The 13871-nt window shown below is 40.2% G+C and overlaps 1 protein-coding gene across 30 annotated transcripts in view; it reads left to right on the forward strand.

Annotated features, from left to right (window-relative positions):
- Positions 1 to 13871, forward strand: part of NRXN3 (neurexin 3) — a 1527623-nt gene that overhangs the window by 715738 nt on the left and 798014 nt on the right. For all 30 annotated transcript variants that reach the window (XM_032406089.1, XM_032406090.1, XM_032406055.1 and 27 more), the window contains one exon: positions 9122 to 9241. In XM_032406089.1, the coding sequence (XP_032261980.1) occupies positions 9122 to 9241 (120 nt within the window). The remainder of the gene's footprint in view (positions 1 to 9121; positions 9242 to 13871) is intronic.

The raw sequence follows: 13871 nt of genomic DNA on the forward strand, positions 1-13871 counted from the left end.
TGACAGCCCCATCACCTTCCTTCCACTACTTGGTTGCTCTTGCATGCAGGCAATGAAGGCACCCCTGACTTGAGATGGGGACTGTTGGGCTCTGTGTGGGCCGACAGCGGTCTACTGCTGCCATGGCTGAAATCTGTGCTTGGCCCAGGGGACATGATGCAGGGCCCAAAGTGTCTGCTGCAGGGGCACACAGACATGATCTATTTACCCTCCACTTTCATCTCAAATATAAACTTTCACCTTCTTTTGGCTCTATTACTAGGTTGGGGCTTGACCCTTGTGTTAGAAGTAAATTAAAAAAAAAGGTGAAATCAGGTCCTACTTTTCACTGATCCCCAAAATTAGATTTTTCTGTTTATTATTTCACTGTACTCTCCCGCTTCTCCCATGTCCTTTCCTTGCCCTCACTGTGTTCCTCCTCACATCTCTAGACGAGGTCAGCCCAGGGGCATACCCGTAATGAAGCTGCGAGAACAAAGTGCAGCGGAGACATTTTGCAGACAGACTGGGGGCTGTGTTCTGTAGCTGCCTGACCTTGGCAGGTTGTGGCACTTTGTGCTACCTCTTTCTTTGCATAGCTGAGGGAAACCATATCAGCTTCATACTGGGAAACTAAATAAGATCATGTATGCAGAGTAACTGGTACCTTTTTATCAATGTTGCTTTCATCCTCATACCAGTTTCTCAGAAAGCTATTTTTTTTCTGGCTGGGAAAAAAATATATTTAAAATGAAAAGTAGTGTCTTTATTTATTTATATGTGGTGTCTTTTAGCTCCAAGATGAACTAGGAATTAGTGCCTAAATCATTCAGCTGCCAAAATGCAACGTGTAAACCTCTCTACTCCCTCTTTTTTCTCTTCCTCCACCCTCAATAAATTCACTGTCATTTATTTTTTCATCCAATTTCATTAATTCAGTTATATGTATTTATTACTGTACTGAATATCTTCCCAAATTGGTCCAGTTTATTCTATTGCTAAAATACAGTCTGCAACTCTCTCCTGCTCCTCTTGCATTTCTTCTCCCTCCCTCAACCTGCTTACTAGTTTGATATGTAGTCAATTTAATTCTATTTATTCTTCTACTAGTTTTTTTTCCCCTAGTATGCTGAGCATCTTCTTGGTGTAAGGTACTCTGCTGAGTTGCTGGGGATTATAAAGGTAGCATGTTCTCCCTCAAAGGGCACAGACATGGAGGCAGTGAATATAAACAAATGTATATGTATATCTGTAATAGCAGGGACCGAGTGATGATTTATAGAGGAAAAATGCAGCTGAGTTACTGGAGAGGCACACACTCCCAACTGGGAGGGTTGGGGACCAGGAAAGGATGGGTGGAGGTAGGAAAGTTGTGTAAGTCTACGGAAGAGGAGTAATGGAAGATGTATATATTATGCCTTCCTTAATTCCTATTTACAGCAAAATATTAATTATTAGGATTAATTATACCTTTCAGCTCATAATTGGGCATTTTTTTATTCTGCTTTTTATTACCAAGGAGTCGATTCAGAAGGAAACAGGCTTCAATAGGCATTGGTTAGGAGGATATTAGGGGAGCAGGTTCTAGTGCATATCTTGGTTCAGATCTCTTTAGCTCAGTTGCCATCATCTTCAAAATCTGTGTCTTTAGTGCTAAACAATAAGATCACATAGTCAGAAAGACCCTAAGGCACAATAATGTTTTAAATCATCAAGAGCAGCTTGATTTGTATTAATTATATCATGATAATGGTAGGGAAAGTATTAGTATATTTTAGAAAGTTTTTATTTTTTTAAACGAGTAGAATCAATACCTACAAAAACATCTTTCTGCCTATCCCTGAGCAAATTGCCCTCATCTTTTGAAAAGTGGCTTCGTAGAGATTATCACAAGAAATCTTGAGCCTGTCCTCAGCTCACCACTCCTAAGCAATGCTGTAAATTTATGATTTAAGGTAGAGATTTGGGCAGTAAATTGGGGGCAGGATTCTTTCTCATCTTTTGTGGAGTCATTTGTTCCTTTGGAGAGATATCTGCCCTGGGTTCATTCCATTTCAAAATTGAGATGCTATTCTCCTAGCCGAGATGAGAGGGTTCATTTTACACTGTGATCGCAATTTAGAGATCCAACTGAATGGGCTGCCAGGGTTTGCTTTGTCACGTTAGGCACACATCTTGTTCCAGTCCCAAGCAGGGGCCAGCACACATAACTGAAAGCATGCAAGAATAAAGAAAGGGTGAGAGGAAGGGAGGGAGGGAGGGAGGGAGGGAAGAAGGAAGGAAGGAAGGAAGGAAGGAAGGAAGGAAGGAAGGAAGGAAGGAAGGAAGAAAGAAGGAAGGAGAGGGGAGGGGAGGGGAGGGTAAGAAAGACAGCAGGAGCCTAGTAACCCTGTGTCATCAGTAGGCAGTCTTGGCCCAAGGTGCAGATTAACATCGTGCTAAGAAAATCTTGCAATCAGTGAACTTTGAGCCACACTTCTGAGCAGTAGAAGGCTGCCAGGAGTTGGTGCTGAGTGTGATTGATGCTGTGTAGGAAAGGTGCAGGGGACAGAAGCAAGCTCCGTTGGCTGGTAGGATCAGGCATGTCTTAAATTTTCTGGAATCTCTGCCTTCTCAGTCAAGGGTGCTTTGACCACTTGCATTCTCAGACTGAATCTAGGAGTCACTGTGAATTCCTCTCCTGCCCCTAGTCTACCTTCCAAACCAATCTCAAGTCTTGTTGACCTCACCTCTAACATGCACCCCCAATCTCACCACCTCCATTTCTCCTGCTACCTTCCTAGACCAAGTCACCATCATTTCCTTCCTTTAGCAGCTTCCCCGAGATCTCCTTTTTTCTATTATTGGCCGTTTTGGATCCAGTGCACCCATAGCAACCAGAATGATTTTTTAAAACTTAAGTTAAATCATAGGATCCCCTTGCCTGAAACCTCCCAGTGGCTCCCAGATGCATTTAGAAGAGCATTCAGGTTCTGTACTATGTCCTTTCGGTTCTCTTATGATCTGGCCTCTGCTTACTCCTCCACCTTCTCTCCCACCACACTCTCTCCCTTGGGTACCAGCTCCAGCCACAATGGGGTTTTTTGTTATCATCGGTCCTCTAACATGCCAAGCGTATTCTGGGCTTCTGCTCTTGCTCTTCCCATCACTCAGATATCTGCACGTTTGGCTCCTTATCAGTGCATCTCTGCAGAAAAGCCTGCTCTGACCACCTCACTTAGGAGCTGTCCATCCAACCACATACTCAGGGCAAGAGTGGAGAAGTCCCCGCAGACAGGCCTTGCTGAGACTCGCTATAAAGTAGCCCACCCTCCATTCCCACTCTCCACCTAAATTACTTTTCATCATATCACCCTGTTTCATTTTCTTCATAGAACTCAACCCCATCTGAAATGATCTCATGGTCTTTCATTTGGGTATTGTCCTTCCTCCTTCCCCTCTCCCAACCAGGCTGTAAGCTTTGTAAAGGCAGGGGGACCTTGTCTGTCTCATTTCCTTCCCATCCTCCACCCCGGCATGGTGCCTGATCCCATGTTGTTGCTCAGTTAATATTTGCTCTGTGATACGCTGCCAGAGGTTAGCAACAGTGCTCTATTAGCAGAGTGGAGGATGAGCCCAAGGAAAAGGGATGGCAGCCCATAGATGAGTATTTTGTATGTGGCAGGCTTGATGGGCCATTTACTTGCTCAAGCCCAGTAATTATTGATGGTGTTTTTAGTGGGTTTTAATGAGAAGCAGGGTCTCCAGGAGGATACATGTACTCAGCTTGAATAACTGGGTCACTTATCTTTCTCACACACTCTGCTGGGAGACTTCTTAACAGAAGACTTCCAGAAAACTTCCTATGTTCACTTCTGTTGTTGGAAGTGACAGCCCTTTCTGAGATTTGAGGACTCCAGTGAGAATGGAAGGACCTATTTGAGGTGTTTCACCAAATTGCCTCTATAAGTAAACGATTTAAATTTTTTTTTCAAAGAAAATGAATGCTTTTGAAAAATGAGTTTAGGGGCGCCTGGGTGGCTCAGTCGGTTAAGCATCTGCCTTTGGCCCAAGTCATGATCCCAGGATCCTGGGATCGAGCCCCACATCAGTCTCCCTGCTCAGCGGGAAAACTGCTTCTCCCTCTCCCACTCCCCCTGCTTGTGTTCCCTCTCTCTATGTGTCTCTCTCTGTCAAATAAATAAATAAATAAAATCTTTAAAAAAATGAGTTTATAAAAACAAAACACCTCTTATTCTCCATTGGGTTGTCAACCTGAAGAAAACAACCAGAACCTGAAACTGCTTTGGATAAAAAATGAGATGCTTCTTTCCCATTTCTCTGTCACCCTCCTTAGTCTACAGTCCCACTGCCCTACTCACCCCTGCTTTTAATTGCCTAATCTATTCTCTCAGCCTAGCTAAGCTAGGCTTTGTCATAGCTCAGCTGGCCTAACCTAGGGTGCTGGTGGAAATTAAGGTAAGTTTTCTCTTTTGAAATATTTTTGGTGTTCATTAAACCTAACACAGTCATTTCGAGTATTTATTTATCATGCCATTTAGATGTATAATCACATGCCTTTTGCTATACCTTTCTAAGGGAGTGAATTTCATATTTTTTTATGCATTGTAGAAATTTTGATTCATGTGAAACACAGTTCCACAGGAAATCAAGTTGTTGTTTCTTTCTCTCTCCTGCACAAATAGAAAGATGTTCCAGTAAAGCAAAGTGATTATGGTATAGAGAGTGTGCCCTTAACCCCTGTCCCCTGACCCCAAGCAAAGTAAGTTTCCAGTCTTATCCACCCACTTTTGGAGATAATACTTTGTGGCAGTTGGAAGGAATTTCTACTCCCTGTGTATGAGCAAAACCATCTGGTTTAGTTGGTTTGGGCAGGTTTTAGAAATTTATTGACAAACTAATGCATATTCGGGTATCTTATAGTTGTGCTGGTTATGTTGCTCCTGGGGGGAATAACAAATTCATGTTCTATGAAGAGTCTACCAAAAAGCAACAACAAAAAATAAAAAGAAAACAACTAAGTAGGTTCAAAATCATCAAGAGCCAAAGTCCACCTTGTGAAGGTGTGTGCCTTTAGAGATACCCAAATACAGATTTTTCCCCATACGCTCCCATTCCCTGTCCCCTCAAAGGGAACAATCTGTTAATATCTGAGCGTCATCTTCCTCCAAGCAATCAGCAATGATTTCTCTCCCAAAGAATGCTTTTCTCCTAACTTTTCACTTTGATTTTACCAATAGTTCTGGCTTCTTAAAGAAATAGGCCTTCCACAAGGTTACTGTAGGATAGGTCAAGAAAATAAATCTTGTATTTTTCATCTGTGATGACTCCTTCTCTATCCATGTCCATCAGAAAATTAGATCATCTTTGGTGAGACAAGTCTTAACTAAGAGATGATGCCAAATGAGTTTGCAGTGAGACTAGGTCAAGAGTGGGAATTTGGGTGGTATCGCCCAAAAGATTCATTAAAGGCTCTTTTGAATACAATTGAATACTCACTTCTACAGAGCTCTGCATCCCGGAAATCTTCAACTGTGATTTTGCTTCTTTACTCTGGTCACAGAGGTCATTACTTGGGAAATTCAACTATAGGGTGTCAGATAGGTTATTAGCTTCCTATATTTAGATCAAACAGTGATGATCTAAGCAGCCTAAAGGGAATCAAATGTTGATTTCTTTTTGTGTGTGTGATCAATATTTACTAGTTAAGCTTTAAAAGGAAGCATGCCTCTGATACATACATCCAGTATGTACCTAATCACAGATCACATTTCTCCTAGCTACAAAAAAGAAAAAGGACAATGGAGGAAAATTAATGGCTCTGAGGTTTTTTAAAAATTTTTTAAAAATTAAAGTCCTATCAGTTCCATTTTAAATTCCAACAACAACAACAAAAAGTTTCTCCTCCTTGTCTAATCCTTATCTTTACATTCATTGTTTTACTGATGCTGCTTCACTGGCTCTGTGCTTGAATCGGCCAGGGAAGTCTTCCCTAGACTAAATCCTCCTTCTTTGAAAACCAGATGGTTTGTATGTTTTAACTTTCAGCTTGTATCTACATCTTGTATTACTTATCAATCCGGTTTTACGCTTAGGCTACAAATTAGATTTGTTCTTGCCCTCTGTTTGCCTACATTTCCAGCTGAGTTTAAACATCACTTTCTCTCTGGTAGGGATGCATTGACCTTTTGGCTTGATTAAAGATAAATGTCATTGACTCTCCACTTTTGGAGGCTGAAACTTTTTCGGAAGCTCACTGGGATTTCTGTATTTATTGCTTGAAAATGAATATTGGATAATATTCATTTCCCTACCATTTTAATGAGACGGGTATGGATTTTTTTTTTTTTTTTCTCCTGGCAGAGTCATGAGGATTATTGGGGTTGGAGACAGCAACTGTAGCCAAGCAGAAGGGCATGAGGGTGTTCAGGTCTTTTTTCCCACATGTTTGGTCGTAGACTATCACATCCTGAAGTTTTAGAGTCAAAAGGACAGTTAAATATTTTTGTTTGAATTTGACACAAGAAAATTCCAAGTCCCTGCAAAACGTCAGCAGCATTTAAAACACACTGGGCTGATTGCAAATCTTGTTTTACACCGATGACTAATATGACACCAGTATGGCCATGTCGCTAACTGTCACCATGTTGGTGTTAGTATTTCTCCCTCTTACTTTGTCCCCGATCATAAAAATTAAGTGATGTGCAAACACTGCCTAAAGAACAGATGCTACCTATAGATGTTTGAATAGCCTGTCTTTCTAACAATATAGCCTATGTTTCCTATGTCTTTTCTTACTTTCCCTTTTCTTATTGAAGCATTTGCATGTAGAATAAAGAGGATAAGAACACACATACACACACAAAAAAAACAACAGCAGGTTTGTTTCTTCTGAGAACATCTGTTCTTGCTTCAAAGCACCCACATGATGTGGCCCATTTTCTCTCAATGCCTGCATGGTTTGCTGTTGTAAAGTTGAGTGTTAACATCAATCTTAGACCCGAATTTAATGAGATAATGAACAGTGCTATCTAATGAGGTGAGATGTAGGAAAAATTCTGTTACAATGTATATGCTTTAGATAATAGTAAGACAGGCATACTCACAAATAACAGCTAAAATTGAATATAAAATGGTTTATCATAGAATTTTTTTTACCTTCAGATTCATTGATCTCATGGCATCATACCCAATTTGGGGTACATTTGGTCCACTTTAAGTTTCTTCATTGATTTCTTAGGATTCTTGTGAATTTGCATTGTACTTGGGATATAGGTACATTCTGAAAAAAAAATACAAATGATCTATTGTATACATATTAATTAAAAGAAACCTTTTTACTTTGAAAATCTTTATTTTTAAGAAGAAAATTTCCCCAAACTTCAACTGCTATCATTATTCTTTTTTAAAAGGATTTATTTATTTTAGAGAGAGAGTGAGCCGGGGGAGGGGCAGAGGGAGAGAGAAAAGTCCTGAAGCAGACTCCGTGCTGAGTGTGCTGAGTGCAGAGCCTAATGGGGCTCAGGGCTGGACCCAGGACCCTGACATGAGCTGAGCCAAAAATCAAGAGTTGGCTGCTTAACTGACTGAGCCACCCAGGCGCCCCATCATTACTCTTATAAAGAGCATTTAGTAGCAACACTAATAATTCAGAATTAAAGGGTACAGTTTAAAATTACCTAGTTTAGAAGATATTTACCCAAGTGATACTATTTTTTTAAAATTTTCTTCCCTAAATGTATACAATACTGTTTTGGAGTCTTGGAGGCAGAAGAGGGGGTGGAGTGGCTAGTGAAATCTATATAATAGAGCTTTCAAAATTAGTTAGATAAAAATATATTGACCTTAGTTGATGGTTTCCAAAGAAATAAATACCTATGTAGACATCAGTTGTTCAGCAAGTGCTCATTAAAGCACCTACTGTGTTCCTATATGTTGGATCCAAGTGTATTCTGAAATATTTCAGATGCATAATAAGGATTATAGGAATATATTGGCCAGTTACATAGGAATATATTGGCCAGTTACATATTTTATCTTTTTTTCCCAAGTTGTTTCCAGAGATAGGGCTTTCTACATAGTTTTTGACTAATCCAGGAAGACTCACACGGGGTCTTCCTGCATGGGCTCAGCTATCCACATAGTGAACTTGGAACTTGGTCTAAGTTCTCTGGTTCTATGCAATCTTCTTTGTCTTTTAAATTTACATCTCAGTTTAGTGCTGAGCAAAACATGACATTTTCCCCCCATTACTAACCAAATTCTTTTAATGCCTCAGTGTTTATCTTGCCACGTCTGCCCCTAAATACTATAATTCCTCGTTGAACCTGATTTTTCTCAGGGTACACCTGAACATCCTCTTGAGCATTTTGATCATGGATCTTTTGAGACAACTTGGTTTATTCCTTCATCTGGTGGCACCTTCTCCTGAACATTCTTTTGACCTAAAAGGGTTTGATTTTGGCATTTTACATTATTTCATTTTTTAGATCTTTAGATCTTTTTGGAGGTTGATGAACAATAAGTCTGCGGCCCCTCACATTCCCTTCAGGAGCATTACTTATCATGGGGGTTAGACCTCAACATTATTATTATGATGATTACTGTTGTGATTTCTATGGTTGCTGAATTCTGGTAGGACCATGGGTTAATGGCAATATCAAGTTAAGAGTATATATTACAGAACTCTTTTCTCATCCAATAGATGTATACTCTCCAAAAGCCAGACTGGTGTATTATGCCTGAGTGACCAAATGATTCTAAAAATGAATGATGAATTTCCTATATCTTCAAGAAATTCATCTGAAATCTAAGACTTTGGGAAACAAAATGATGGCTGACTACTGTTTCTTATAATTACTGCTCTTGGCATTTTAGAACTTTCTCTCTGTAGACAAAGGAGGGCACTTATTTCTTTCACTGCTTTGCCAATGTCCATATGAGTTGAGACTTTTGCATTTGGAGACAATTGTGGAACATCCTGTTGGGGCAGTGAAACTGGGATGGGCTTTGGTGGTGGGGCGTGCATATGATTCCTTGAATGCTACTGGGTTCTGTGCGTCAGTGTGGCTTTGACAGTTCTGATACCGTAATCGCTGCTTTCAGAATTGATTCTAACTTTGGCACTTACCATCGTCCTTAGGCAAAGGACCTGAGACCCTGTACGCGGGGCAGAAGCTCAATGACAATGAATGGCACACCGTCCGGGTGGTGCGGAGAGGAAAAAGCCTTAAGTTAACCGTGGATGATGATGTGGCTGAGGGTGAGTACAGCTCTACGTAGGGAAATGTGTCTCTCTTTGCTCCCATCATCCTCTGGGTCATTCAGCGAGCAAAAGGTTTTTTGAAACACGTTTATTTTGCTTAACAGAAGTCATGTGACATGTTCTCGTTGACAAGCTCAGGTAAGGCTAAGAAGGTCTTCTGTAGTTTCATAATCCCTTTTCATTGATCTGTATTATAAAATTTACCCATTACTGTCATTGTATGTTGATGGGTCTCTCTCCTTAGGCATAGAGTAGATGGAGAGTAGATGTAGAATTCTGTAGCTCCTTTATTATTCATTTATTCAAAAATCACTTATCAATCATCTTCCCAATGACCAGTTTCTTCCTTCAATAAATGACTTACTCTCTAGGGGAGGGAGATGGGTAAACCAGAAATTCAGAGCATTACAGGTAAAAGTAAGTACTGAGATCACTACAGGCTACTTAGAAGGGGCTGAATAATTATTCATTTATTTCATCATTTATTTAATTGTTATGAATAGAGTACCTACCCTGTACTGAGTACTGCTTTAGAAGGCACTGAGAATAGGGAAGTGAACAAATAGGCCAGTCCTTGGCTTGGTGTTATTCACATTCTAGGAGGGCAACGGATGAATGAACGAATAGATCCATACGTAAAGGAACATTCAGAGCTTTCACATAAGCGATAGGTATTTCTTGAGAGCCTGTTACATATCAGCAGTGTGCTAAGGATGTAGAAGATAAGAAGGAAGCACAAGAGATTATCTGTTTCCTCAAATAATTAACCAATCTAGTGGATTAGATAGGACCCAGGCATTTGAAAATAAGACAAAAAGTATGTAATGAGATTCTAGCATGGGTGGGTAAGATTATCATTGTCATGTCAGAAGAGAAAATTATCATTTTGGGTTGGAGAAACCAGGAGTGGCTTATGAAGGTAGCTTTTTGGCCACAATTTAATGGGTAATTTAATGAAGTCTAAGGTGGAAGAGAGAGGGCACCTTCTATGTTGTCTCCAAATAAGTCTATACTCTAACATTCCAGAGCAGTGCACTTCTGTTAGGCAGAACTCTTGTCCATATGGGAGAAGAAAACTTGGGGGCAGCATGGAGTATTATGTAGAATGCTGTTGATGTCAGGAGATCTGGGCCCTGACTCGAATTCTCTGCCAGATGTTGGAGAATTCTCTGCCAGATGTTGGAAAAGTCACTTACCATGTCTGGTCTTTGTCATTTGAAGTCAGTGGTGTAAACTCTCTCTAGATTCTTCTGTGAATAAGACAGTCAAGTTAGAGTCAGGATCCCTGGGATTTAATACAGTCATTGTAACTAAAATACTTTTTGCCATTGGGACAGATACGATAAAACTTTTTTCCTCATTTCCTCATTTTTAAATCTGAAATCCTATTACTGCTGAGGCCCTCTCCAGCTTAAAGGTTCTGCAATTTGGGGTCCTATAATTTAATTTTATATTCATGAGCCTGAACTTCTATCATTCTGGAGTCTGGAATTATAGAGAGCCATGTATATATGCGTGTAGGTAGGAGTGTGCGTGTGTGTGTGTGTGTGTGTGTGTCTGTCTGTCTGTCTGTCTGTAGATAAGAAGAGTCTATAGATAGAGGAAGAGCAGGAGACATATATCCAGTGCCCAGTAGGCATTAGATACTGGGATAGCCATCTTACATGTATCAGCTCCTTAAATCTGTAATTCCCCATTGCCTTGCAAGATAAGTGTTCTTATTTTACTTAAGAGGACATGGCACTTAGAAAGAGCTGTGTAATTAAGCTCCAAATCCATGTCTGTGTGATGTCACCAAATCAGGCTACTTGCTGGAATTCACAATCCATCATAAGAAAATGATTTGTATTACGATATGGGAAAAATACAAGGGGATGCATTAGGGTGATGTGAGGAGTACATTTTAGTGAAGACTACAACACTCACCCCTCTCCCGTCAAAAATGAAGTCAAATAGAACCATAATAAGTATCCAAAACCCTCCGGTTGTATGTACATAGACACCTTCGTAGTGAGAGGTAAGGTTACTCTTCTGCATGTCTGAAGGGTAACTTAGCTTTACTTAATGAACGTGAGCAAAGAGATGTAAAAATGGTTATATGGTTTAGAACCCACAGCCATCTTGAATTAATTATTCAAGAAATCCCTGTGGGCTGTTAATGCAGACAGGAGCCTGCAGGTCTCCCACATCCCTTGCTAGTTCCTTGGGGCTGAGCCCAGCAGCCCAGTGATGCGTGTTTTGAATGGCAGCCACTAGATGGCGACCTCACCCCGATCTCTCTGCACCGTGAATCTCTTTTATTTTCCCAGGAAATTGCATGCCCTCAAAGCTGTCGTCATAAAGAACTGCAGAACTGAGGGTACAGTAATGTGTATTGCCTCCCTTGGTCATTATTCTTTTATAGAAACTTTAGAATAAAGGTAATTATAAAGTGTGCTTTCTCTTACCGCTAATAATTAAAAAGCAGGACTACACCATTGAAGGCCTGAGTCATTCAGTAATTTGATATTTGAAATTAATGAAGCTCTTTCATTTTCAACCCTTATCCCCTACTTTACTGCTGATGGAAAAGAGCAGCCATAAGGATAAAGAAATCTGGGAGAAGAAAAGAGCTATTTTGCTTATGAGCTGCAACCTTGGATTGCTTCTTACAGTGATAATGGGTTTGGGAATTTTAATTTTAGCTCACAGAAGTCATAAAATCAGGCAATGAAACTAAAATACCACACAGTCCTCAGGTTATTAAGTAGTATCTTATTGGCTTATTTAGTAATCCCTCTCATGCTGTTTAAGGTCCCCTAGAGTGTCAAATTTTCAGGTAGTTTGTAGAAATGATGCAAAGAATAGGTCACACTCATAAGAAATCAATAGCAAGGAAAGAAATGTTCCTTAGCCAGGTGGTTTTCATTTATTGTAATACAATGTATTCCTGGAAAGGTATTAAGTTCAGTTGACAGTTAATAAAGATTGATGGATTGATTGATTGAGCTGGATTTCTATTATCAAGAATAAATTAAAAGAATACTTCACTTGGGGGGCCTGGGTGGCTCAGTCGTTAAGCATCTGCCTTTGGCTCAGGTCATGATCTCAGGGTCCTGGGATCGAGCCCCACATCAGGCTCTCCGCTCAGCGGGAAGCCTGCTTCTCCCTCTCCCACTCCCCCTGCTTGTGTTCCCTCTCTCACTGTGTCTCTCTCTGTCAAATAAATAAATAAAATCTTGAAAAAAAAAAAAGAATACTTCACTTGGGTTATGCTCCTCAGAACTGGGATCTGATGCTGCATGATCCACCCACTCCACTCAGAGCTTCTTGCTGGTTCAGAGATTCATCCCTCTTTTGACTCCTCTGGTTCATGCTGACTTCCTTTTCTGTCCCTTACCTTATATAGCACATACAAGCTGTAAAAAGTCATTTTCCAAGGAAAATTTTTTCCTCTTGTTAATAAAAAAACACGATAAGATGGAATTTGGAAATGTTAGGTTAAACAGAATGAAGTAGATTTCTTTATTGCAAGACTTACTGGGAGTCTTTACTATGCTGATACACATTGCTAATCATCGATAATTGCATGTGAAGTGTTCGCCAAGTTTATCTGGCTCCAGAACTACTTTTATTATTATTATCATCATCATCATCATCATTATTATTAGAACAATTTATAGCACACACTTTTGAAAAATTTTGGTATTGTGATGAAAAGGGTATGGAAGTGGTGGTGCTGAAGGATTGTGGGCAAACTATGCATTCTTTACTGAGACTTGATAAGCCTTCATTTTCTTAACTTCCCTCCCCATGTCTGGGAGCCAAGGGAGGTCAAGTTGCCTCCTCTAAGTCTTTCCTGTTATTTCTTTGCTAAGCTTTTAGTGTTGACTAGGAACTTCATATGTAGAAATGGCGATGATCCCAACTCTGACTCCAAAGCAAATGTCTCACATACAACCTCCTTCCTCAGATGTGAGGGATGCTTGCCGTGCTCAGGCCCCTGCTAAACATTACAGGACATACAGAAGAGGTGAGAAGTCGTTTCTACTTAAAAAGAGATTGTGTTCTCGTAAAAGAGTGACAATCAAAATACCGGAAAATTATTAACACATTTCAGAGAAAGGAAAAAAAAGAATGATGAATAATTAATAGCTAATAATTTAAGCACTGGGCACCGTTCTAAGTAGTTTTTATGAATTGATACCAGTAATCCCGAAAACTTCCTACCTATTTCACAGATAGGAAACTGAGGCACAGAAAAGCTACCTAACCCAGGCAGGCAGTGCGGCCTCAAGAGCCTATATGCTCGTCTAGTATATGCCTGGTAGGAAGATACAGCTTGAACTTGGACAAATTTTCTATAGGTTTATGTTCTTCACAGACTTTATCACTCTAAGGGCTAGTGTGTAAACTGCTGTTGACCATCAGTGAAATATGAAGTGAATGTGTGGATAGGAGTCAAGGCAACATGGCTGTCCTAGGGGAGGTGCTGGATACGTTACGTGTGACTTAGATGGAGTGACGTGATGGTGCTTGGCCACTGGGACAGAGTGTGAACCCATCAGAGCAACTTCAGTGGGGACATTGCACCATTTAAATTCCACCCACAATAACGTAAGGAATAAGTCGAGCTTTTTCTCTGCTG

This window comes from Phoca vitulina, unplaced genomic scaffold (genome assembly GCF_004348235.1).
Source record: "Phoca vitulina isolate PV1807 unplaced genomic scaffold, GSC_HSeal_1.0 scaffold7, whole genome shotgun sequence".
Taxonomy (NCBI): Eukaryota; Metazoa; Chordata; class Mammalia; order Carnivora; family Phocidae; genus Phoca; species Phoca vitulina.